The sequence below is a fragment of the Acipenser ruthenus genome, chromosome 11, assembly GCF_902713425.1.
Source record: "Acipenser ruthenus chromosome 11, fAciRut3.2 maternal haplotype, whole genome shotgun sequence".
Lineage (NCBI taxonomy): Eukaryota > Metazoa > Chordata > Actinopteri > Acipenseriformes > Acipenseridae > Acipenser > Acipenser ruthenus.
The window spans coordinates 9017882-9041725 of NC_081199.1; the positions used below are offsets into that span (position 1 = coordinate 9017882).

The 23844-nt window shown below is 38.7% G+C and overlaps 2 protein-coding genes across 14 annotated transcripts; one reads left to right on the forward strand and one right to left on the reverse strand.

The window, feature by feature from the left end:
- Window positions 1-222: 222 nt before the first annotated feature.
- LOC117426893 (rhomboid domain-containing protein 3-like) lies at window positions 223-4335 on the reverse strand. 3 transcript variants are annotated; one of them, XM_059033290.1, is made up of 6 exons: window positions 4235-4335; window positions 3304-3485; window positions 2816-3205; window positions 2022-2148; window positions 1309-1578; window positions 223-676 (listed from the first exon to the last, which is right to left on the reverse strand). In XM_059033290.1, exons 2-6 carry the CDS (start codon window positions 3473-3475, stop codon window positions 508-510), a joined length of 1128 nt encoding a protein of 375 aa, XP_058889273.1. In that variant the 5' UTR covers window positions 3476-3485; window positions 4235-4335; the 3' UTR covers window positions 223-507. The 3 variants fall into 3 exon arrangements, with proteins under 3 accessions (XP_058889273.1, XP_033900959.3, XP_033900958.3); XM_034045068.3 differs by lacking the exon at window positions 4235-4335 and having other exon boundaries at window positions 2816-3058; window positions 3304-4187; XM_034045067.3 differs by lacking the exon at window positions 4235-4335 and having other exon boundaries at window positions 3304-4187.
- On the forward strand, window positions 4298-22818 carry LOC117426682 (RNA-binding protein EWS-like). 11 transcript variants are annotated; one of them, XM_034044560.3, is made up of 19 exons: window positions 4363-4396; window positions 6201-6263; window positions 8309-8345; window positions 8744-8795; window positions 9615-9741; window positions 10212-10229; window positions 10938-11139; window positions 13005-13172; window positions 13824-14119; window positions 14479-14674; window positions 16971-17008; window positions 17855-17887; window positions 18292-18404; window positions 19148-19277; window positions 19702-19821; window positions 20304-20445; window positions 20950-21047; window positions 21320-21554; window positions 22116-22818. In XM_034044560.3, the coding sequence occupies exons 1-19, from the start codon at window positions 4381-4383 to the stop codon at window positions 22153-22155; spliced, it is 2124 nt and encodes a 707-aa protein (XP_033900451.2). In that variant the 5' UTR covers window positions 4363-4380; the 3' UTR covers window positions 22156-22818. The 11 variants fall into 11 exon arrangements, with proteins under 11 accessions (XP_033900461.2, XP_033900462.2, XP_033900451.2 ...); XM_034044561.3 differs by having other exon boundaries at window positions 10941-11139; XM_034044562.3 differs by having other exon boundaries at window positions 10215-10229.
- The last annotated feature ends 1026 nt before the right edge of the window (window positions 22819-23844 follow it).

A 23844-nucleotide genomic window follows, 5' to 3' on the forward strand; every position in this document is an offset into this window, starting at 1 on the left:
AGACATGTACATAACCCAGGATAGGTCAGCCAAAGTGTCTACTGAATAAGCCAGTACCATCTATTAAATGGGTTAAGGCTCGTTTTGTTGGCTTTTTTTTGTATTACTGGCAATACACAGCTTTGCACTGATATTATTTGTTGGGAACATCTATAAATTGATGTAAATGTCTGGTGTGGTTTTACTTTTTTGTTTGTTCACTGTTAAAAACTAGATAACATGTTAACAAAGTTGTTTAATAATATTTTTAAAAACAACAATGGTTTATTAATTGGTTACTATAGATTAACATTAACAAATTAACATTTAATGATAAATCAAAGTTAATAAACCAAAAAAGTGCCAGATATTTGAACTTTTCCAGCAGAAAAAAGTATATTACAGTAAAATAGTGAGGCAGTCCAGTTCCTGGATTTCCAAGTGACTAATTTTGTCCAGACATTTTTTGTATATCAAACTACAGTTTTTCACATCCTTCCCAGTCCTGTAGTTCAGCAGTGTGGCAGCTCAAGCAGGCCTCTGGGATGGAACAGCCTTTCCTCTGGTTGTCACAACAGCTTCCTCTCCAACCCGATTGTCGATCAGAATGGAAATAGCGCCCTCTAGCTTCCCGGAGGCTGCCAGCGCCACCACTGCTTTCTCTGTGGGGAACCCCATTCGCTCCAGTTGCTGAAGGCTGTAAAACACAAAAGGGACCACTAATTACCAGGAAAGCTGGTTCATCTAACTCGCAAGTTACCTAATCCTACATTTTGATTAATTAAATCAAATTTACAGTTAATGGTTTGTTAGTTTATTCACATTTTTCACACTCTTCAAAAAACAGTCCTTACAATTTTATGACGAGGGCCCAGTGTGTGTAAAGGCAAATGCAGTGCAGTAATTGTAATACTAATCAGTATCTGCATTGCATGGGTGTGTTCCTTACTTCGTAGATCAACATATTCGCTGTGGTTTCTCGTGTTGTAAAAGCAAATTATTGTTTTACAGTGAGTTCTTTATTCTGAAAGCGATAAGTGAATTAGTTGACTGAATACCATAGTCAGACCGGGAGTAAAAAGGTGTGTAAAAACTATATTATCCACTGACTGGCCAAAAAAAATGTAAAGCCCTGCTACTGAAAATGCTTTGTTAAGCACGTCTCTTGCTGGTTACAGTCTGCTACACGTGTCTGCAGGTTATTGATCCAGGCTTGTTCTTTCCTTTGGGAAGACATCGCCATTCCAGGAACACCTGAGAGACATTGTGTACTAACGGATTTTCTTACTTTATTACATTCTGTGTGATTCCCCACCCCCCCAGACTCACCGCAAGGAGGACACTGAAGACTTGGGGACCTCCAGTTTGTCAGGGCTCTCCTCTGGGCTCTCCTGAAGAGACGCAAGTATCCCCGCCCTCAGGAGCTCCTCCTCCAATAGGAGACTCTCGGAGGCAGCCAGTGCCCCCTCTGCCGTCCACTCAAAGGCCGCCGATTGCCAGGGGGCTGGAGGTGTGTGGTAGATTGGCCAGTGGGGTCTGTTAAAGGGGGCGGGCGCTGGGGGAGGCGAGGCCGAGGAAGGTTCTGGAGTCAACTGGGGTCTACAAAACAAGAACGAACAGTGTTCTGTAGTGTTCTGTATATATATATATATATATATATATATATATATATATATATATATATATATATACTGTATATACTGTATATATAAACCAGAACCCCTTTAATAGTTTAGTAGACACTTGCAAAAAAAAAAAAAAAAACCTTCTGGAGCAAAGACCCTAAAACCTGGCCTGGATTGCGGAATAGTTGGCAGATGCTTCCATATCTCCCATGGAGGGAATCAATGAAGGATGGTCACCTTTAAGAATGGTTCCATCGAACCAGTGCTGTCCATGGTGGTCCTAACTTGACTGAGTAACTAGGGAAGGGATGTCCCTCATATCACCATTTAGGCTGGTAGTGAACTGGCTAAAGTCACATAACGCCCCATAGCATCCTTCAATACGTTTCCTATTTCCTGTAGCCTCTCTGCTCACACCTTCTGTCAGTGCTGGTCAAAGGCAGCTGGTCTCTCGTCCCTGATGGGATGAAGAAATTGTGTGGGAGGGGCCTAAAGACTGCCAGCCCCTCCCCCTTCTCCAGCCAGCCTAGAAATGAAGAGCTGTCTGAGAGCAGGCATTAAGGGAAAACAGCAAACACTGACAGTCATTCTGCTGTTGTAAGCTTGGTGTTGTATAAAGAGACACTGTGAGGTGATGATAGAACAATTTTAGAGGTCAGGAGTCCTGGAAAAGATAATGAAAATCTGTTTCACATTTCATCTGAATTGCATGAGTTCATAGGGTGCTTCCATTAGGATTCTGAGGTTTATGTTAAAAGTGAACCAAGACATATGGCAACATTAGCCCTAGTCTCATATTTCTCCGTGCAGATGTTTTTAATTCTGCACTACAGATTAAAAGTTGCTGTTGCAGCCTGGTACCTAATCACTGGTTGTATTAAAAACAGCAGAGGAAGAAAATAGGTATGGGAATCTACATAATCTACCTGAAAACAACAAGCAATGAACCAACCATACCAAAGCAACCTACAGTTGTCTCTTTGAGAAAACACTATTATTACTGTTATCACAATAATGGTTGCCCTAAAAATGTGCCCAAGAGACCACAATGACAGGAGAACAGGGAAAATTACTTCTAATAACTACTAAACCCATATCTTCATAATTGCAATAATACCCTACACATTGGGTATTACTAGAGAGTACAGATCGGGTATTATTGCTTGATTAAACCCCAAGTCTATTAGATAACGGTAGCCTGAAAAGGATACAGCTAGTTCCAACACAGACCCCACACAGGTGCAGGAGAGCAGGGGAGTCAGGCAGCAGCAGTGATGTCAGGCCCAGCACTAACCATGGCAAGGCTGGCACAGGTACCCGGTGCAGGATCTTCTTCTGTCTGGCGTGGCGGCAATGAGCTGACAGCATGGCAAAGTGTGCCACAGAGTACCCACAGACTGGGCCAGGGCTTCCCACCCCCAGATACACCAGGAGAGCATAGATCAGGGCTGGGGCTGTGGCGGAGAGGAGCGAGAGAGTCAGAAAGCGGACTGTGCCCCAGCGACGTTCCTGACACTGTCCCAGCACTATCAGCAGGGCTGCGCTGCAGAGCAAGGAGGGTGCTCCTTTGTGGCAGAACGAGTAGGTCAGCAGGAGCCAGACTGTGGTAAAGAAGGAGAGACCAGAATAATACATTTTCATAACCAGCAAGTCAAGCGCTGCAAAGCTTTCACCATTTTCTTAAATCTGTAAAACTCACCTTGCATATGCGGGGGTAAAACCAGCTCTGGATTAAGACAGAGGTCTGCGTCAATAAACCACACAAACAAAGCAACTGCAAGCAAGCAGGCTGATCCAAGCGGGAACCCCGATTCACTCTGCTTGGTTCCAAAGAGTGGCCAAAACCAGTTTGGAGGGCCCCTATTAAACATGGCTCTTGGTCTGCCAGAACAAAATGCTTTACCTTAAAACTGCATTTAAATACAATACAAAAAGGGCACCTATAGTTTACTGGTGCCGGTGCTTATTTACCCAAAAACGTATAGCAAATACACTTGCAATTTTTACCCCGTGTATATAATGTAATTGTTGCGCATTGTTTTGTACGAAAAATACATAATACTTTTCTAATTGACTACAAACGTGACTTTATTGCGTTTTCCTTTCTCTTTTGCTTTTGTGGCCACATAGTCATCCCCATCCTCTCGGTTACAAACATATTACAGTACTGTACTGTATAATTTACGTGCAACACGAATTTATTTCCCCTGTCACACACGCTCATGAAACCCTCCAGTGAAAGAAGTGTCAGAAAGGCTACTACAACTACCAAACGCCGAGACGTCACAGTCAGTAGCCTCGTTTAGAGACCATGACAAAAGTATACTAATTAACGGTAGGCGTAACAGTGGCCGCCTTCTGCACAACCAGAGAAGTATTTTGTTTAATATGGATTCAATGAGTACACAGTGATTTTTTTTGTTCAAAATTAAATAATTTCACTTTTTTTAAGTCACGTTTCTCATAAAAAGTACAGTGGTTGTTTTTTTTTTTTTTCTAGTAAATGTAGTTGTGACAGAAACCTTATGCCCTTGGAAAGGGATTATTTCATTTTCAAACTACAAATAATGAATTCACTCCAAGGCAATTTAATACAGAGAAAACAACCACTAGATTTAAAAAGAACTTACGATATTTTAAAATGGAAATATTTTTTGTGTCGTCTTTAAAAAAAACACCGTTTATGGCCCGCCTCCCCTATAGCCAGAATTGGAAGATCCTAAAAAACCACCATTATTTGCGCATGCGCTTCTCAATAGAGCTCTGAGGACACAAGATGGCGTCAACAGCGGGTGAGGGCGGCAGGGAAGCCGTTTCGTTTAATTTATTCTTTATGCGTTCATGAAAACTGTGACATTTTGGTTGCCTGTGTATTTTTTTTTTTTACTAATCATTTACCTCTGTTAGAAATAAAATGGCCGAGGAAGCTGAGTTTCTTTAACTAACAAACAGCGAGGTTACGCTGTTTGAGTGGGGGAGGGGTTTACAAACTGTATATTTGTTTTCGGTTAGCACGTTTATTTTAAACAATGCGTAGTTTTTTAAATTATTATTATTATTGAATACCTGGGTTTACGTTTTTACCGTTTGTTAGCTTTAATATTCTGCAAATACCACATTACATTGACATGCATAGCTATCCTCTTTTTTTTTTTTTTTTTGCAGAGATGTGTTGTGGTCCATGTTGATGGTTGTGTGGCATTGCATTGGCGTGATTTCGTGCGACCGCAGACCAGACCAGTCTTGACAATCTGATTTAGTGAAACCTTCATGCCTGGGGTGTTCTGCTTGTTATTTTAGACCGAACAGATAAGCAGATTAAAAATAAAAACACACCCAAGAATATTCTGACTGTACGTAGGATAGGCTGCACGTGTTCATCAGGTCTTTGACTGTCACAAAATTAAACCCAACAATGTCTTAATTGCATTATGTTGTTGGACCCTAAAATATCAATAGCATGCCATCAGCATTACGAAGGAACGTGTTTATTTAATGACCACTAGACCATTCGCAGCAAAATAGTTTATCCAGTTCCAGGTTTAACAAGAGGTGTTTGAAACTGCTATTTAAAAAAAAAAAAAAGTGCAAGAATTCAATAGACTCCATCTACAAAGTAGATGGTCAGTGGTTGTTCCCTGATAGCCAACACGAGGGGCCATTGAAGCCCTGTGCATTATTAAACGCGTTGATTAGTGCAACGTTCGTGGATCATTCATTGGTCCCACTTATACATGCCTCGCACTCAACAGGTGCATGTGCGCTTAAGGGCGTTTACGTTCAAATACAACACGTTATTTATAAATGTGCTGTGTACTTTATTATTATGTTTCATTATATCCAAGTGTTGTCTGTTTGGCAAGTGTAATCTGTTTTATTTTGAATTTGGATGAAATCTAGAAATTATATTTATGGAGTTGGGTCCTATCAGACCTGGTTTTGTGTTCTGTTTTTTTTCTCTTCCCCCCCCCCCCCCCAAAAAAAAAAAAAAAAAAAAAAAAAAATCTTTTGCCCACAATTCCAATTGGGCTTTCAACACCCACTCAAGTTTCATGACTAGTTTGTCTTCATTGTGAGATCATTTCCATGTAGTGGGGTTCTTTGTCTTTAGAAGGGTCTGGAATGCATGCTTGAACATAGAAATGTAAATTAACAAAATTATTTAGGCAAATTAAATGTGTGAAGAGAATATAGCAATTTGTTTACCATCCACTGTGCACGAACAGTGACCACAGTATAGTCTTCTCAAAATTAATTTACCCTCCACCCAGTGCTTGTCTTGGCGCTACCTTGTTGAGATTTGAACGTGATAGGTGCTAATTATTATTATTATTATTATTATTATTATTATTATTATTATTATTATTATTATTATTATTATTTTAAGAATGTACATTTGAATAAAATATTGGCACTTCTAGTGAGTAAAGTAATTATGGAAGCTGTTTTCTGAATACATATGTACTTTTCCACAGAAGGTGGTTTTTATTAATTACGTTTTTTGGAGGTTTGACATATGTTCCACAAGTCATTAGGTAGGTTTAGCTAAGTTTACTTATTGAGGAGTGGAAAAAGACAATACTTTTACTGCTCTAGGTAAAGAGACAGAGAAGAAAAGTGGTGATAAAGCAGCAGGTCTACACTTTCCACTTGCAACAGGTTAGTAAACCTTATTACAGGGCAGGTAGAGGGCATTGACATTGTTTTAAATGCAGTAATACAGTACTAATTACTGTACTCAAGGAAATTGAAAGGCGTTTGTCTGCTGTTTGTAGTTTAACTTAATTTTACTATTAAAAACATTTTTCAATAGTGTAGTGTCCTCTGCAATATTTAGGTTTATCATATTGATAATAGCAATATATATTATTTATGTCAGTACTGTATAGGGGGCATCTGCTACCACATATTTTTAGTTTTACTTTTGAGGTATAAAAGAGCTTGGAAATATACCTTACTAATGCATACTTTTATATTGAGCTGACTTTTTAGCTCCTGTATATCTTTAAATAAATAAATAAATAATAATAATAATAATTCCAAACTGGTTTTCAGAATTCACTGTAGGGTATCACTGTTACCGTTGTCTACCTTGATAGCAAAGCTATTCTAGACCACAGAACAGTTATTTTGTAGCCTGGGGGACCAAGAGTCAAACAATGTGTGTGTTAGGCTGGGTTTAAAACATGTGGAGAGGGATTCCTTTTTGGACTTCCGAGATGTGAAGTGCAGCAGCCGTGTAGCAATGGCTTTAGACATTGTTGTTGGTAACAAGGAATGTTTCTATAGTTTGTAAATCCATTTTAAAAGTTGAAAGTGGTGGCATGTTTTATATTTTTTATAGTGTTCACTGGCAGTTCTTTTGGGTGCTTGCTAGCACTGATTTCATTATTTTATTCTGTATTGGGATGAAATGTGTTAGGAGCTTTTTTAATGTAATTCTAGATTTTACATGTGCATAGACCAGGCTTTTGTTGGCACAGAATTTAGGAAAACTGAATGTCCATGTGCAGATTTGAAAATCTATACTTTTTTGTAATGTTTTTATTATTGTCAAAATTCAGTAAAAAAATAAATCTAAAAGTGGTGATTTGAAGGCCAGTGAAGAACAACACCTGTGGTATGGAATGCATTGCAAAGATATCGATCCTCAGCTGAAATCCAATTGCCTGTAACCCATAAGTGTACAGAGTGCAGCATGACTGACCAGTGAACAAAAAATAACAATTGCGGCCGTGGTTTTAATGTGTACAAAGGAATTGCTGTTCTTTGGTTTTAAGTGTTTCAGAGTATATTGTTGTCCAACAATGTTTATTTAGTTTTAGCCATTTTGTTAGCATTGCGTGTCTCCAGACCCTTTACTGAGTTGTCTTTTTCCTCTTTTGATGTACAGCTTCACCTAGAATTTTAGGATTGAGACAGTTTTTTTGGGGGGTGGGGGAGGATCTCCTATAAAAACACATTTTATTTAGCATCATGTAATCGGAAACTTCAAAATTTATTTCGCAAAAGTCTACTGGAAGCCATAATATTAGTACAGTATTTCATGTTAGATTTTGAAATGTCACATTTAAGTATATGGAAAACTACAAAGTCGTATGTAATTCAATATCTTAATGTAACATTTAGCAGGTTTCACTTGACTTTATGAAGCAAAATTAGGTAATTCTGTCGGGTGATGCAAAACATTTGGCCATAGCTGTAGGTAGATAGACTGCATTGAGAAGATGCATTGTGTGTAATTATTTATTTTTTAAAATTGAAAACGCTGAATCTTAAAATGCGTGCATGGCACAGTTACAGTTATTTAACTTCTCTTAATGTTTTAAAAAAGGGTAAACCTAAGAGATATAAAGAACAATGTGATGGGATTGTACATTACATCACTGGCTCTGTGAGCAATGAGAGATGTTACTTTCAGCACTTGAAAACTCATTTTGCAGTGCTAGGAAAAACAGTTAAGCAAATCCATGAAGTTCAGATCGGTTTCTAAAATTAACGTGATGGTCTTGATAAAATGATTTATTGTCCTCAAACTAAATAGTTAGTGACATTATCCTAATTGTAGTTTAGTACAATGACTCTTCTGTGAAAGGATACGACATGTGCAGTGACCATAATTTGGCTGGTTGGTGAATGAAAGGAACTGTATTTTTAGACTTAACTGCATACAGTATTTTTAAATGCATATGTTTGTTTTGCAGATTACAGTACCTACAATCAGGCTGGAGCCCAGCAAGGGTAAGGGACTTAGTTTAATAAAAAAAGGTGTAATTATCCACTACTGTCCATAAAAAAATTGTGTAATTATCCCCTATTCAGCAATATAGTGGAGATGCCTGTTCGTCATATAGAGAACTGCTTATTCAGTTGGGATAAGTTCTACAACATTCTGTGGCCCAAGTTAGAGTATCAGAATGTACATATTACATATTTTGATGTGTACATCCTGTGGGTCATGGCGATGGCTTGAATTTTGTATTTTATCTTAGAATGGGGGTGTACTACTTGTCATGTCTATTTTTCTTATCAGTTTGTTTTTGTCCATTTCATCCTTGCTTAAGAACATTAGTTTAGGCAAGCCATTGATGTACATGTTTAGTGATGGATTTATTTAATCAATTTTGTATTTCTTTTAGGTATGGCTCCTATGCAGCCCAGCCAACTCAAACTTATGGACAGACTACACAGGTATGTAACCAAGTGACCTGATGCTTTGCTCAGTCTCTACCTATTTAAAATCTGTGGAGCCTGTTTCATGGAAGTAGTGTTATTCTACCTGTTTCTGTAAGCTTTGTTCAGTATTCCAAAAAAAAAAAAAATACATGATTTTGATAAAACAGAAATTGCTTGGCTGAATGTGTTTCTTTTTTTCCTTTGATAGAATGAGTTACTTGCAACTAAATTCAGTAGGGAGGTCAAACTGACCAAACTGAAACCCGTTTTTAACTGTTCCTTTACTTTAATATCATGCAGTATTTGTTTGTCAAACGTTCATCCCAGTAATAAATAGATTTGGATGAGGATACCTTACTCTGTCTCCTCTCCTCCCCCTGTACTGCTGTCAAACCCAGCTTTTAACATTAATTACTGGAATGTTTGGTTATGTAGCTGTGATATCTTAACAGTGGTTGACAAGTAGGCTGCTGTAAAACATTGGGAGGAGGGGGGAAACTATTCTAAACTATTGACAGTTCTGTCTATTTATACATTTGAAATAGATCAGCTAATTAATTGTTGAACATTGTAAAGGCAGTATACTTTTTTTTTCCAGTAAGGAAACCAAACTCGGTAGTCACGCTGGTTAAGTTATTGCATTTTTATCAGGTCTATAATTAATATATTGGCTCAGGATCTGTCAATTTTTTGTTTTGTTTTCATTTGTATGTTTTTGGATATTGAGAGCATAGGTTGTACACATTTTTGTAACACATTGTCATCTATCCTAAAATAAGATTGTGGCCACCACCTGCTTTATTAATACAAATGCATGCTTGATCTTACCCTTAGAGCTACGGTCAACAGGCTTATGGAACTTATGGCCAACCTTCTGATTCCACTTATACCCAGCCACAGTCCTCTGCAGCTGCCTATGGACAGGCAGCCTATGGGACCACATATGGACAGCCACCTGCTGGTAAGGACCTGCCATTCATGTGTGTTTAATAATGTGGAGTATGTGCTATTGTGGGTACGTCCTTGTTCTTACTCTGCTAGGTTACACCCATTCTTACAGGTATAAGATAGTACAACTATATCTGGTTACCCTAACCGTCCTTTTAAAAAATGTACCAAACAATGCACATCCGTTTGTGTGGTACTGTACACTGATATAAGGGCTTAGCAATATGTCTTCGTTTACCAGGTACAAGTACTAAATAAATGCACATTTTCCTGCTTTATGAAGTATTACTGTTTTGTTTAAGCAGTTAATGGGACATGTAATAAGTAATTGCACACGCCTGGAAATTGATATTTAAAAATATAACCTTAAACAAATGAAAGTTATTGGTGATGGGTGTTGACTTTGCTGAAGCTGTTATGAGATAGTCATTGTCAATATATTTCATATGCTCTCTGCTTCTTCTGCCTCTGCATTCCCCAAAGCAGAAGGGACCAATACAGGTTTGGGCAATCTGTCATTCTTAGCATGGAACTGTTACCATTTCACTGACCTTTGAGGACTCAACGCTTCTCTTTAGATAATATTCATCTAAGTTATTATGCAGTTGGCTATCTAAACTGCTGGCACATTTCTGCATGATGCCATCTGGCTTATTTAATATTACCTTACATGTACTAATTAGGTTAAAGATTATGTATTAATTCCTGTTACTTTTGTGTTCCACTGCACAGTGAATAAGGTTTTTTTGGTGCAGTCTTTAAGTGTCAGCCATTAGGTGTGTGGGTGTGTGTGTGTGTGTGTATATATATATATGTGTGTGTATATATATATATATATATATATATATATATATATAAATAAATTAGCGTTCAAGACTGCAAAAGTTTTTTTTTTTCAAGTAAGGTGGAAATTGAGGAGACTTGTGGTCTCGAAAGCTAGTGTGTTATATTTTAGTTCATACAATGTTGTATGTGTACCAGCACAACCCATCAAACGTCAGTGTTAATTCTCATTCTCTTTTAGTAAATCATCTGCTGGGGTGTGGAATGATTTATGATTAAGGAAATGCTTTGGGAGAGGTCTGTGCACTCCATATAAGCCTGCGTATGCTTCCTGCCCATGCATGTCTATCTGTGTGTGTTGTTTTTCCTGTATCTCAACGAATTAGCATCTCTGCTCCTCTGATGCATGTTGGATTTGTGCCCCAGCAGGTTACACTGCAGCCCCTGCAGCCCCCCAGGGATACACCCAGCCTGTGCAGGGATATGGGACAGCAGGATATGACAGCACCACAGCAGCGGCCTCCACCACCTCTACCCAGGCCTCCTATGGTACCCAACCAGCCTATGGCTCCCAACCTGCTTATGCCGGCTATGGGCAGCAGCAGCCAGCCTCCACTGCACCCACAAGGTAATAGAGAGTTCCTTCTTTACACAGTGCTGTTTATGGATGCTGGGGCTTGAGAAAGACTGCGCACCGATTTCCCAAAGTTTTGACTAGAAGAATTTAGAAGCCCTTGCACATGTCCCCTTAAAAAGCATGGCTATATAATTCAACCAAATTCTTTCCTTATGTGGCGTTTTTATCTCAACTACAGTGGGGTGGGTTGTCGACCCAGGCTATTCTAAAAAAAAAAAAAAAAAAAAAATCTGGTAATCTAGCACTGCACCAGATAATAAAAGCGTAACTGAGGGTCAACAAGGACATAACACAGCATAGCACAGTATTTTGGGATATACATGCACATACACACACACACACACACACAGATTTTAGTAAAGACTAAATCAAACGTGCTTTTTTGTGTAAACTTAATGAAATGTTTCCTTTTTAAATGGTATCCCTTTCTCCTTCTTAAATTATCCAAGGAAAAACACAGACCTTTCAACCAAGAAAATGTGCGGATTATTTTTACTGAGTTAAACATCAGTGGTTGCGTTCCATTTTGATCTCTGTCTGTAATGAAAGTTGAAGATTTACCTACAGCCAGCATGTGTCCCCGGATAACTCTTTAAAGCACCCCATACTGAAAGGGTGTGACTGCACAATGCTGATTGCAGCAGTTCCTAAAGGAGATTGCCCTATGTATGTAGATTTTGTCAATTTAACTTTTATAGCTGCTCTAGACTTCATTCACTGTTCAGCAAACACTACAACAATATTTAATGTAAACATTATGCTGCTTGGTTTATTGTTGTGTGTCTTGTAAGGGCAACATTTTCCTATCAGACCATTTTATTTTTAGGTAAAGAAAACGGAAACAGTTCAGTTGGTGCAATATCCACTGGGCTTGGACTGGATTATTTCAACAGGAATGTTCACTTTCTAAAGATGCCACAATGTTTTTAAATGTGATTTGTACAATTGTTCAAGATTTCTTCTCCCCCCCCCCCCCACCCCACAGAGAATATGCTTTCTCTTCCTTCATATTAACCCTTTCTTGCAGCAACAGATTTGACAATCGGCTAAAAAAAAAAAAGAGAATCAGGTTGTTTCTGAAGATACATTGTGAATCACTGTAGTAATCTGTCAGAGAAAGGTGTTAATGTACTTATTGTTGGGACAGGGCTTTGTAGCAGAGACTAAAATAGTTCATACAAAAACATGGTTGTTGTATCTTGTGTTATGGAAATAAACTTAGGGGGAAGTGTAATGTTTCAACAACCCCCCCCCCCCCCCCCCCCCCCCCCGTTTCCTTGCTTTATATAATACTCTCTTGTATAGACTCACTTTGAATAAAGCATTTTATTTAAGTGTGTTTTGAATAGCTTGAGAAGCAAGCAAGCAAGAAAAAAAATGTTTGTCATACACTCTAGCAGGTTCACCATACATACAAATATGTTTAAACAAAGTCTTCTCTTGCATGCTAACGTTTGTTTGAACTGTGGTGGTTGTCTCATTAATAGGTGCTTTTTGCACACCAAACAATCAAAACACATCTGAGGGGTGTCCTGGAAAAACCTTCTCACAACTCGAGTCATTTTGCACTAGATCACAAACAATTATATTTGCTTGGTAATAGGAAGCAAGGTTGGTTATAAGAATGAATGTGGATTGTCAGGTTTTCTAGAAACAGCTACTACGTAGGGAACGTCTAAGGGTTCTGGCTCAAAATGTAAAGCCCTGATTTTTTCCATAACATAGAAATGCACTTTTCTGGTAACTGACGCCTTCAAATGAGTGAGCCTTTACTTTGTGTTTTTTTGTGTTTTTTTTGTCATTTTTCATCTTCCTCGGTGGAAGAGCTTATAACCTGACTGAAATTTTACTTTTAGAGCACAGGAAGTCAGCAAACCACAGGAGAATACCCAGGCCCAGTCTAACCCAGCCGGCTATAGCCAAGCCAACCTGGGCTACAGCCAGAATAATTACGGTTACCCCCAGGTGCCTGGCTCTTACCCTGTCCAGTCAGTCAGTGCCCAGGCTTCCTACCCTCCTACCAGGTAAATATCCCAGCAGGTACCTCTGGTGCGCAGTCCAGTGTTGCTTGTTTTTTGTTCTTGAGTCTCGTATTTTTATATGTTCTTGTATTGCCCTGTAACACTCCTCCCAGGAATAAAAGGGCTCTACCTTTTTGCATTTCCCATCTAATGATATAGAAGCTCATTGTTGGATCTCTGACCAATGTCTTTAGCTTTTCATGAACAATCATTTTAAGTATTGAGCATTTTGTGCAGGGATTCTCTTCCCATTTGGAATACTAATATGGCTGGAACTGGACTTCCGTATATCAAAGGCATGTGCATAGTTATGGCACCCAATTTGATCCCTGCCCTGCATTTAAATAGGATAGCCCTGTTTTCTTAATGCAATTTATTTTATTTTTTAAATGTTAGTTTTACATGTAATTGGACTTCGTTTACATAGACTCTACCTCTGACAGGAGCTCCATTTAATATAGAGCCCCTGGTTATTGCCTTGTATATTTATCCAATCATAGCTTTTTCTATAGCTCTAACAGGTTTATACACAGCTCAAGAATGGACAGACTGCATTAAACATTCTTTTCCCTTCTGTTCTTAAAGTTGAGTTGAGGAGTTTCTGAAGTATTCATTCCTATTAGCCTGCCTGTTCTTTTTCTTGAATTGTTATAGCTACAGCGCTGCCCCTACCCAGCCTAGCAGCTATGAACAGAGTACCTACTCCCAGCCTGCAGGCTATACCCAGCAGCAGAGTGGATATGGGCAGCAGGCAAACTATAACCAACAAAGCTCCTATGGTCAGCAGGGAAGCTATGGACAACAGCCCAGCAACTACCCACCTCCGTCCAGCTCCTCATACAGTCAGCCACCTCCTAGCCAGTATGGTCAGCAGAGTGGTGGTGGTGGCGGCGGCAGCAGCGGTGGCAACTATGGGCAACAAGGTGACTACAATCAACAGAACCAGTATAGTAAGCACAGTGTTTTCCTCTTGTATGTGGTCGTTATTTCTACCACTGATTAGTCTGTCAGCTTGCTAACCCCCTGAATACTTTGCATACATATGTTTGCTGAAACCTTTTGTTTCGCGTGAATGGGTTTATTTGCCAAGCCATTTTGCAATCTGAAAGTGTGTTTTCTTTTTGTGCTGTGTCTTGCCCAGACCCAGCTTAAAATTATCCTCATACCTGTCATTGGAAATACTTGTTTGGAATGCTTACCCCTGTTTTTAAAATGAAATCAATAGAAGTGCAGTTTCAAGCTTCTACTGTGTGTAACTTTCTTTGCTTGCTGATGGCAGTTTTGACCCTTTTAGTCTTGTGTTTCTCAGGCAGTTACAGGCAGGATCACCCTAACAGCATGAGTGGTGGCGGCTTCTCGGGGCCAGAGCCAGGAGGCTTCCCTGGTCTAGGGGAGAGCCGTGGTATGGGAGGTGGGGAGAGCCGGAGCCGTGGAAGAGGAGGCTTTGACAGGGGAGTCATGAACAGAGGAGGAGGGCGTGGGGGACTTGGGCGAGGAGGCATGGGGTAAGGACACACCTCTTGTTTTTCTCACTCACACACTTCTTTTTAGCCACAGCAGCAGCAGTTGATACAGGGCTGAAAGGAATCTGGTCAAAACTTGAAAAGGTGCGTAGGTAAAAAAAAACAAAAGGCCAATATAATGCAGAATGATGGGGCCCCTTGAAAAAGCAGGTGCTAATGTTGCCAGTTGATTACTTTCAGTATGTTTGAGTCAGTGCTTAAATTCATTCAGGTTAATATGCAGGATGCTACTGTGCAAGAGTTGTACATATGTGGGTGGGAATTTTACTATAGTTTAATTGTTTTTATATTGGTTGAATACTTAGATGGTGTGTTGTCCTGGCCAGAAAAGTTTGCGTGTTATAGTATTCAAATTTTTGTAGTGTTTCAGGTTTGTGCTGAAGGTAAGTTTTTACAAATGGAAAACCATGCTGAATTTCCTGCCCTACGAGCACCAAGAAATATTTAAAACATTTACAATGGTGTGTCAGCCATATAAAATAATTTTAATGTAGTTGTACTCCAGTGTAGCATCCTGCCTATTAAAACAATTTGGACAACCTGTATGTCATACAGCGTTGGATATTTTAAAGAGAGAAAAATAACGGGTGAACCCTTTTGGGAACTAAAGGCCAGTTTTTTTTTTTTAGAGAAATAAGACAAAGTTGTATTAGAAGGCTCAACACTACAAATTCAGTTTTTGTTATTACCTAGTAATCAAAACTACCAGTAAAGGAATAAAGACTGAACATTCAATAGGCGTCCTGAAGGGTTCACCTTGTTCCACTCAAAGCCTTTGAATTAATGTTGGGACCAAATTGAGTTCTTCTTTTCTTGTAAAGGTGAAAGTATTCTCACACATTTACAGTTATACATCATAATGGCACCAATGGGTGGAAAGTATGAGGGGATGGATGTGGAGTGCATAGTTTATGGATTTGGGGATGAAAAAGATTTGGAAGAGAAGTCCATGTGTATTTATTGGGTTAGTTCTGTGGCGGGGTGAGGAATAAGGGCCTTTTGTTGCCCTCCCCTATTAGCAGGGGAAGGTCTCAAATGTGAGTATTTGCTTTCACCTTTACCAATGTGCAGGTAAGTAGAAACAAAATGTGGTTTTGAAATGCAGTTGGATTGCATATTTTCTCTTTTGTCAATGACTATTCTTGAACATGAAAACTTTTTTTTTTAACATGCTTTGTCGCATTTATATGCCACAGGTTACAAAGTGAGATCCATGTATGCACATCAATACTTTTAAAGTACCTGTACTCGGTACTGAGCCGGCAGCGTAATGAAAGTGGGACTTAGACAGAGACACGGTGCCTACATGTAGATGGAGAGAAATATTTGAAAGAGTGTGAAATGTGAATCTGTAAATAAACTTTGTAACTTGTAAAAAGTATCTCTGCAAATTGTAATGTAGTACTAAGAAGTAAAATATACAAGGTATTTTTATTTTGCAATTGTGTAACTTTAAAGAGCAGAGCTTTGTATAAAAGTGTATTAAACAAGTGTATTTTTAAAAGCTGCATGCATCAGCTTACACATTGTAAGAAATGGTTATTTAAGGTGCAGTTCTCTTTTGTTTCAGTGTCTGTCATGTGCTTTGATTTAAAATGGCAATGGCAATAAAAACACTGATGTGCTTTTATAGGTGGTTGCCCTACTTTTTTCACCTATTCCTGATAACACTTTCCATTTTTAAATCTGCTTGGTTGGTGAATTAAGATTAGTGTGTTACATTATATAAATTAATAACAGAGTTTCATCACACTTGGATGAGCGGTATAGCAAAAAAAAAAACCTCTTATTGCATCCTCGTTGCCAGGACTTTACATTCCCAAAGGAGGATAAAGATGGAATATTGCTGGTGTTGTGGGGGCCAGAGGTCTGCCCTTTGGTGGGTGGGTGGGTTGTAAGGATCACAAAAGTACTGCACCTCCAAATAATCCTTTTTCTGTTTGCTGTAAAAAAAAAAAAAAAAAAAAAATGCTGGGTTTGAAACCCAAATGGTAATAAACAATTAAAGGAAAAAAAAACCTAAATGTGACATTTTGCCCCCCCCCACCCCCCTTTTTTTTTATATAAAAGAATGGCTTGAAGGGGACATGGAAAAAGCCAAACCGAAATAACCGCTACCATCCCAAATGTAATTGATCCAAAAGCCTGTGTATAGTAATGGAAGCTCTAGCCAGTACCATGTCCACCCCCCACCCCCAATCGAGCTCCTTGGGCTCGAGGTTTGGAACCGGCTCTTTTAAGGGAAAACGGCTTCATATCTTCATGTTTATTTCCCCAGCATCGCTGGAGACAGAGGTGGCTTCATTAAGCCTGGTGGTAAGTTAATGAGTATTACACTGGCTAGTAAAGAAACAACCCAAGAAAAACAATAACAAAAGCTAATTATCACTACTTTTGTGCAGTAAATAAGATCATTTAATAATTTAAAGAAAAACGTGTGCATATATGCGCACTTGTACTGGTACACAATATTTCTAATATGCCCTCATTTTTAAAGTGTACTGCCGGCCGTAGAGAAATTGGGTGTAAAGGGGTTCAGATAACAAGGTCCTCTGGTCCAGGTAGGACCTAGCAGTCACAAACACAAGGGCTTTTTTAGAGAGTAAAGTGGGTCACATCAAAGGTGAACATGAAATGCAATGCACACAGTTTCACAACGAAAAAAATACGTGTGGTAAAGAGGCAAGCTCTTTAGTGCTGGTGCCCTGAGTTTTAATGCTATGAGGACTGGATTTAATAGTCCCATTTGAGCCCCTGGTATTAATATTTATAATGGATTTAGTGGTGGTGGAGCCACTGATGTAAATGGCACATACTCTAAAACTGGGTCATGGAAAAACGTGTTTGTTTTATATAGCATTAATGGTGTATTTAATTATTGAATTTAAGAACTACCTAAATTGGATGTCCTGGCAAAAAAAAAAAAAATTTAAAGCTTTTAAAAGCACACAGAGGTTTTGGTTCTAATTGGGAAGAGTACCAGTGAAACGCTCATCTGAGCAAGTGTGCCTGGGTAAAATGTATAGATATGTTAGTCCTATTATACCATTAAGTGTAATATTTGAATTGCACTTCATGGTAATTTTGCTCTAGGTACAAGTTTAATCCGCACCCACTAATTGCTCTTTCCATTGTCTTTCTCCCCTTCCTCACGGACATTAGGCCCCGTGGATGATGGACCAGATCCAGAGCCTGGTAACTGATTTTTATTAGTACAAAATATACCAAGAACTGAAGCACAGAACAGATTAGCATAAATGTGATATACTATGTGTAGTATGTTTTAAACACTTGAAACAGCAAACATTTCAGACCTATATAGTGAATAGAAGTGCGCAACAGGTACAATTCTTGTAATTATTTTCATAGGTGCAACTGTTTTAACTTTAAATTTGGCTTACAGCAATTAATTCAAGTAAACTTTGTATGAGCTACGCATTAGAAGCTGTAGTTAACTGTTGAGTATCTGGTGTGTGGAGGACTTGAGAGCTTGGGATGTTGCTGAAGTCATCATACCAATTCAGCTGTATAGTCATCTAACTGTAGCTGGAGATGGATCACAATTTTAAACAATTGACAATTTTGTTGTGCACCAACAGCTCCTAAAGAAACGGATGACTCTGAAAACAACACGGTTTATGTTCAGGGGCTGTGTGAAAATGTAACGTTGGAGGAAGTAGCAGACTTCTTCAAGCACTGTGGAATCATTAAGGTATTTAACTAATTCATTTAACCATTTTGATATATGCCCAAGGTTGGAGCTGCATTTCAAATATAGTCCTTTCACACTAAAGTCCAGGGGCTGTATTCTGCAAAAACCTCTTAAAATATTGAAGATCCTAAAAATTCTCAGTTTTCTTGGCATCCTCTTAAATGTCACCTTAAGAATAAACAATCTTGAGAAATTGCTATGGCTTTCTTGAGGACGTTTTCAAGAATAGTCCCAGGTTCTATTGTCTGTTTTGAGAGAAATGCTTTTTTTAGATTATAGAGCAGAGTGTTGATGGAGGAGGTGTAGATTCTGTAGCAGCTGCCATTTTGAGTGTTAATCTGAGCCAATGTTTAATGAACAAAGTACAACAAACATCTTCCTGCTGCAAAGTAGTAGCTTTAACTACAGCTTCATTCACGTCCACTGTTTATCTGGAATTGAGCCAGATGAGTCTTGTTGAAAAGCATGTTAGTCCCTATTGCAGCAAGCAGACGGAAAGCCTAAAGAGAGAGCGTCTTTGCCCAGGTTGATTTATATGAGAGGGCCCTGCTTGCCAACGGGATTAAAGACTGTTTTAAACTTCTATCTTTAGGTAATTAAATGACATGCAAAATTAAAATTCTAAAAGGTGTACAAGCCTCAGACTAATAATGAAGTGTTAAGATAATCCAAATCTTCATAGTACAATAAAAAGCAGTCTGGTAGTGTTGGCTTCATGAACTTGCTCTTGTACTTTCCCACAGATTAACAAGAGAACCGGCCTGCCTGCCATTAACATTTACACGGATAAAGACACTGGGAAGCCAAAGGGAGATGCAACAGTGAGCTATGAAGATGCTCCAATTGCCAAAACAGCAGCAGAGTGGTTTGATGGTAGGTCTGGTGTAAATTGGGTAGTGCATGGTGGAATTGGTGCCTTGCACTCCAGTTTGTAAGATTTCCTAGGCTGCTGACTACTAGAGAGCAGTGGTATGGCTTTTTTTTAAAAGCCAGCTCGTTTAGAAGCAAATTGTGAATGTGACAAAGAGCTACATACTAAGGAGAAAATTGCAGTGATTTAAGATATCTGGGATATTTATGGGGCAGGGTGTAAAATCCACCTGACAAACCAAGTCATTTTCATGTCCTGGTCTGTAGAAATGGAGGTAAAAACAGCACAGTGAAGAGGTTATATAAAGTGTGTTATGCATATTTGAGGTTTACCCTTTTATTGTATGATGTCCCAATATATGGTTGACTATAATTTAAAACGTAGAGGTTGTGTTCTGATCCGTGCACGTCTGTCTTTCATTTTAAGGCAAAGACTTCCAGGGTAAGAAGCTGAAGGTGTCCATGGCTCGGAGGAAGCCCCTGATGGGCCTCATGCGAGGGGGAATGATGCCCCGGGATATGAGAGGCCCGCCTCCAGGACGTGGTGGTAAGGATTGAATGAGTAGTGATGCGGAGTTAAGGCCCTGTTAACATCCACCACACTTTTTGGGATAACTGAAAAAAATAAGGACAACTGTGTCTGTACCAGCATTCTGTAAAATGAAAACTGGAATACTTGTTTGGTATAGTATCTGATTGTTAAGACTAGCCTTAAGAGCAGGGTTGGGCGAATTTAATGTGCACAGTTAATTAAATTAAATAGTCATCATAATAAATTATATTAACAGTTATTATTTTTTGTAGCATTAAATGTACACTAACAGCATGTAAGATAACAATTGACATTCTTTTTTTAAACTTTATATAAAAGAACAACAATTTTATTTCTATTGATGAAATCTATACAGAAATGTATTGTTGTATTTGACCTGCAAGATAAACTTTAAGAGGTCATGTTAATGATTAACATCTGAGCGAGGATGGTGGTCTGAATTGAAAGTATCTGATCTGTATTTTTTGTCTTTGCAGGTATGATGGGCCGTGGTGGTGGTGGAAGAGGAGGCGACAGGGGTGGATTCCCTCCCAGAGGGGGACCACGTGGGGGAGGAAGAGGGGGGCCCGTGGGTGGAAACATGCAGCAGAGAGCTGGAGACTGGCAGTGCCTCAACCCGTAAGTACCTGACAAAACTAATAAGCTCTTGGCTTGGGGAGCGTGAGGTTCTGACATTGGTAGGTTGTTTAAGATTAGTTATCCAGCAGTATGTTTAGGTGTATTTTGCTTTGGATAGATTGTAGTGATTGATTTTTCTAGTTTGAAGTCAGTATATTAACATCTGTTGATGGTTTACTTAACCCACACAGTGCAACCAATGTTAAAGCCATATTGCCAAGCCAGGTTTCATGGACAGAACAGCTGTAGACGAGTATAAGATTTGTCATTTTGTAGAACTGTTAAAAGAAAAATCGATTTTCTGCAAGTATACAGTGTTATACCCCCCTCCACCAACTGCATGAGGGAGTGTAAAGGAACACTGGAGGTAATTTAATCCATCTTGACATGCAAATACGAGAGCTGGACTTGCTTCATTATCCATGTGTTTTCAGTTGTACACAGCAAGATAGCAGGGCCTGCATGCCTGCCTGGTGTTAGTTTGAAGTTGTTCTTTCTTTTTAGTGGCTGTGGTAACCAGAACTTTGCCTGGCGGATGGAGTGCAATCAGTGCAAAGCTCCCAAACCTGAAGGATTCATGCCTCCTCCATTCCCTCCACCAGGTACGGACTGGTTTTTATGGATTAGAAATCCTCGTTTTGGGGAGGGTGTAACTGTTTTGTAGGCTGCCTACATTTTAAGACACTTTTTTTTTTTTTGGTAGCGAACAATGTGTGGATTTATTTTGCTAGCTACAATGATAGCTTTCTATAAGTAATTTATTCTGTTCAAGCAAACGATATCTACTGCAAGTAATGTTGGTACAAGGATTGCTGTTTTATAACCACTACCTATGATTGTTATGTATATTTATTTCTCCCTGTGTTATCTTCAGGTGGTGATCGGGGAAGAGGTGGTCCCGGTATGCGTGGAGGCAGGGGGATGGACCGCGGGGGTCCTGGTGGGTTCAGAGGAGGGCGAGGAGGAGATCGTGGGGGCGGATTCCGAGGGGGCCGAGGGATGGACAGAGGAGGATTCGGAGGGGGTAGGAGGGGTGGTCCACCCATGGAGCTGATGGGAGGTCGGGGAGGTAGAAGAGGAGGAGGACCCCCGGGGAAAATGGAGATGAAGTAAGTATAGCAACATGGCCAGTACAAATATTTGATATGTACACCTACAGTACTAGAGAAAATATCCTTCCTTCCTTGAACAAGTTAATTTGTGCAGTGCAGCCTTGTGTGAAGGCACTTGTTTATGTCAGATACCCTTCTTACTGTTGGAGTAGACAATTGATCAGTTTTATTAAACCCACCTGCTGGCATTCTGTGGAGATAACAAAAGTTTTGGTTTGCAGTATCTGTTATGGATGGGTATAGGGTTTCATATTACGATCAAGCTGAACAGAAAATGATGATATCACGATAAATGGTCGTCTGGATCTAGAACTTATATTTTTTAAATGATTTTAAAGAAAGGAAGTTATATTAATGTAAATAACAGTATAGAATTTTTTTTTCTTTGAAATTATATTATATATATAAATTTCACTGAATTTTATTCTTGTAAACTTCCAATAGTACAATACATGTCGAGGTAATTGCGTTGACAATTTCTGTACCGCATTGTATTGTTGCAATCCTAGATGGGTAATGAGGAATTTCATAATCTGACAATTTTAATGTTTTTTCCAGGGGGGATCATCGTCAGGACCGTCGTGATAGACCCTATTGAAGTACAGCGCAACCTACGTGAATTCCCATATAATACAGGATTTATTTTTTAAAATAGTACACATTTTAAAGTTATAATTCCATATTTATAAGGTTGGCATCATTTATTATGGAAAGTTTTTTTGTTCCAGCATTCTTTCATTGCTAATAGTGATAACAAAGAAATGTCATGTTGGCTTCAGTGAATTTCTACTGTTTGTTTTTTTTTTTTTCTTTTTTTAGTTCCGGTTAAACGTATATGAAGTAAATAAGAACTACTGAACGCATGCTTGAACACTCGAGTACAGACAACAGATTGTGGAAGGTGTTATGTTTGTGTAACTTGTGACATGCCGTTTTTAAAAATGTTTCGATGTATCAACCCCCACGTCACCTTTTCCTTTTTGAAACTCATTTCCTTTGAAGAAAAAAAAAGAAAAAAACTTTGAAAAATTAAAGAAATTCAATGTACAAAAAATGTTTGCCTCTTTTAATGCCATTTTAATATTAGGGGCGTCTGACTGTACCTCTGTCACACTTGCATTGTTTCATATAGGTGGAAAGCAGCTAATTCAAATTGTAATGAAACTTGGAATTTAATATGTTTACTAATCACATCTAGGTCTTTAAATACTACTTACAATTTTCATTAAACTGTTCTTGCTGTTTACTGCTCTTTGCTGTATACATATTGGTCATGTTTGGGTTTTTTCCAGCGGTGGCAGGGGATGTATGTTACTCGCTACTGTACTTGGTCTCAATGGTCATTGGTTGAAATGCACACACCAGTCTGTACCATGAAATATGACAAGTCCTATATTGTAATTTAAACTGGCACAATATTAACGTTATGGTGGTGAACATGGGAACACCAAAAAACTCCTGCTTATGTAAGTTTTGTTGACTTTATGGAAAAAATTGTACATCAAGAGGAGTTGTGATTTCATCCAAAACAGATTTAAGTGAAGTATTTTTCATGACATGTTCTGAGAACAAAGCACCACTAGGAGGCAGACCTGGACAGTATAGGGAAGATTTATCATTCTTTTCTAAGTGATTCTATTCATACCAGTTTACATTAGGACTGTCATCTGCAGGCATCAAAAAATATATATATATAATGTCTGATTGTAGGGGTGAGATATCCTATTAAATTTACAGTAAACCCTGTTGTGAAGTGAAACATGGTCGTTTATTGAGTTTTGACAATAGTATTAAGTGGCTCTGGTGCAAGTCTTATTTTGTGGATTAACACTTTGATTCGCTCAAAATGATTCGTCAAAGGTATTAATGTGCATAATTACCAATTTCAGAGACAACTGAGTTTAGCAGTCTTCTAATTTAGAGCTCTTTGGTCAAATAATTAACTCTAAGTAAGCCTTTTTATACCTAACCTGTGGTTTACATCATTCTTCAACAATTGTTAATTTTTGTAACTTTCTCCAGCACAGCCTGGTATCCTCTTGTACCTTTTCTTGGTCCTTCTAATAAGCATACTCAGTTTCATGCACACACCCTGCTAATAAGATCTACGGTATTACGACAAGAGGTTACAAAACACAGGAATAGTACATGACACTGACAACCTCCATATATCCTATCCAAATAAGAAATGTGTCCTTGTCAGTAACTTTCCACAAGCTTGTCTTCACATTGAATAAAGAAACTACACATACAAAGCATAGCAACATATAAAATAAGAAAACATTAC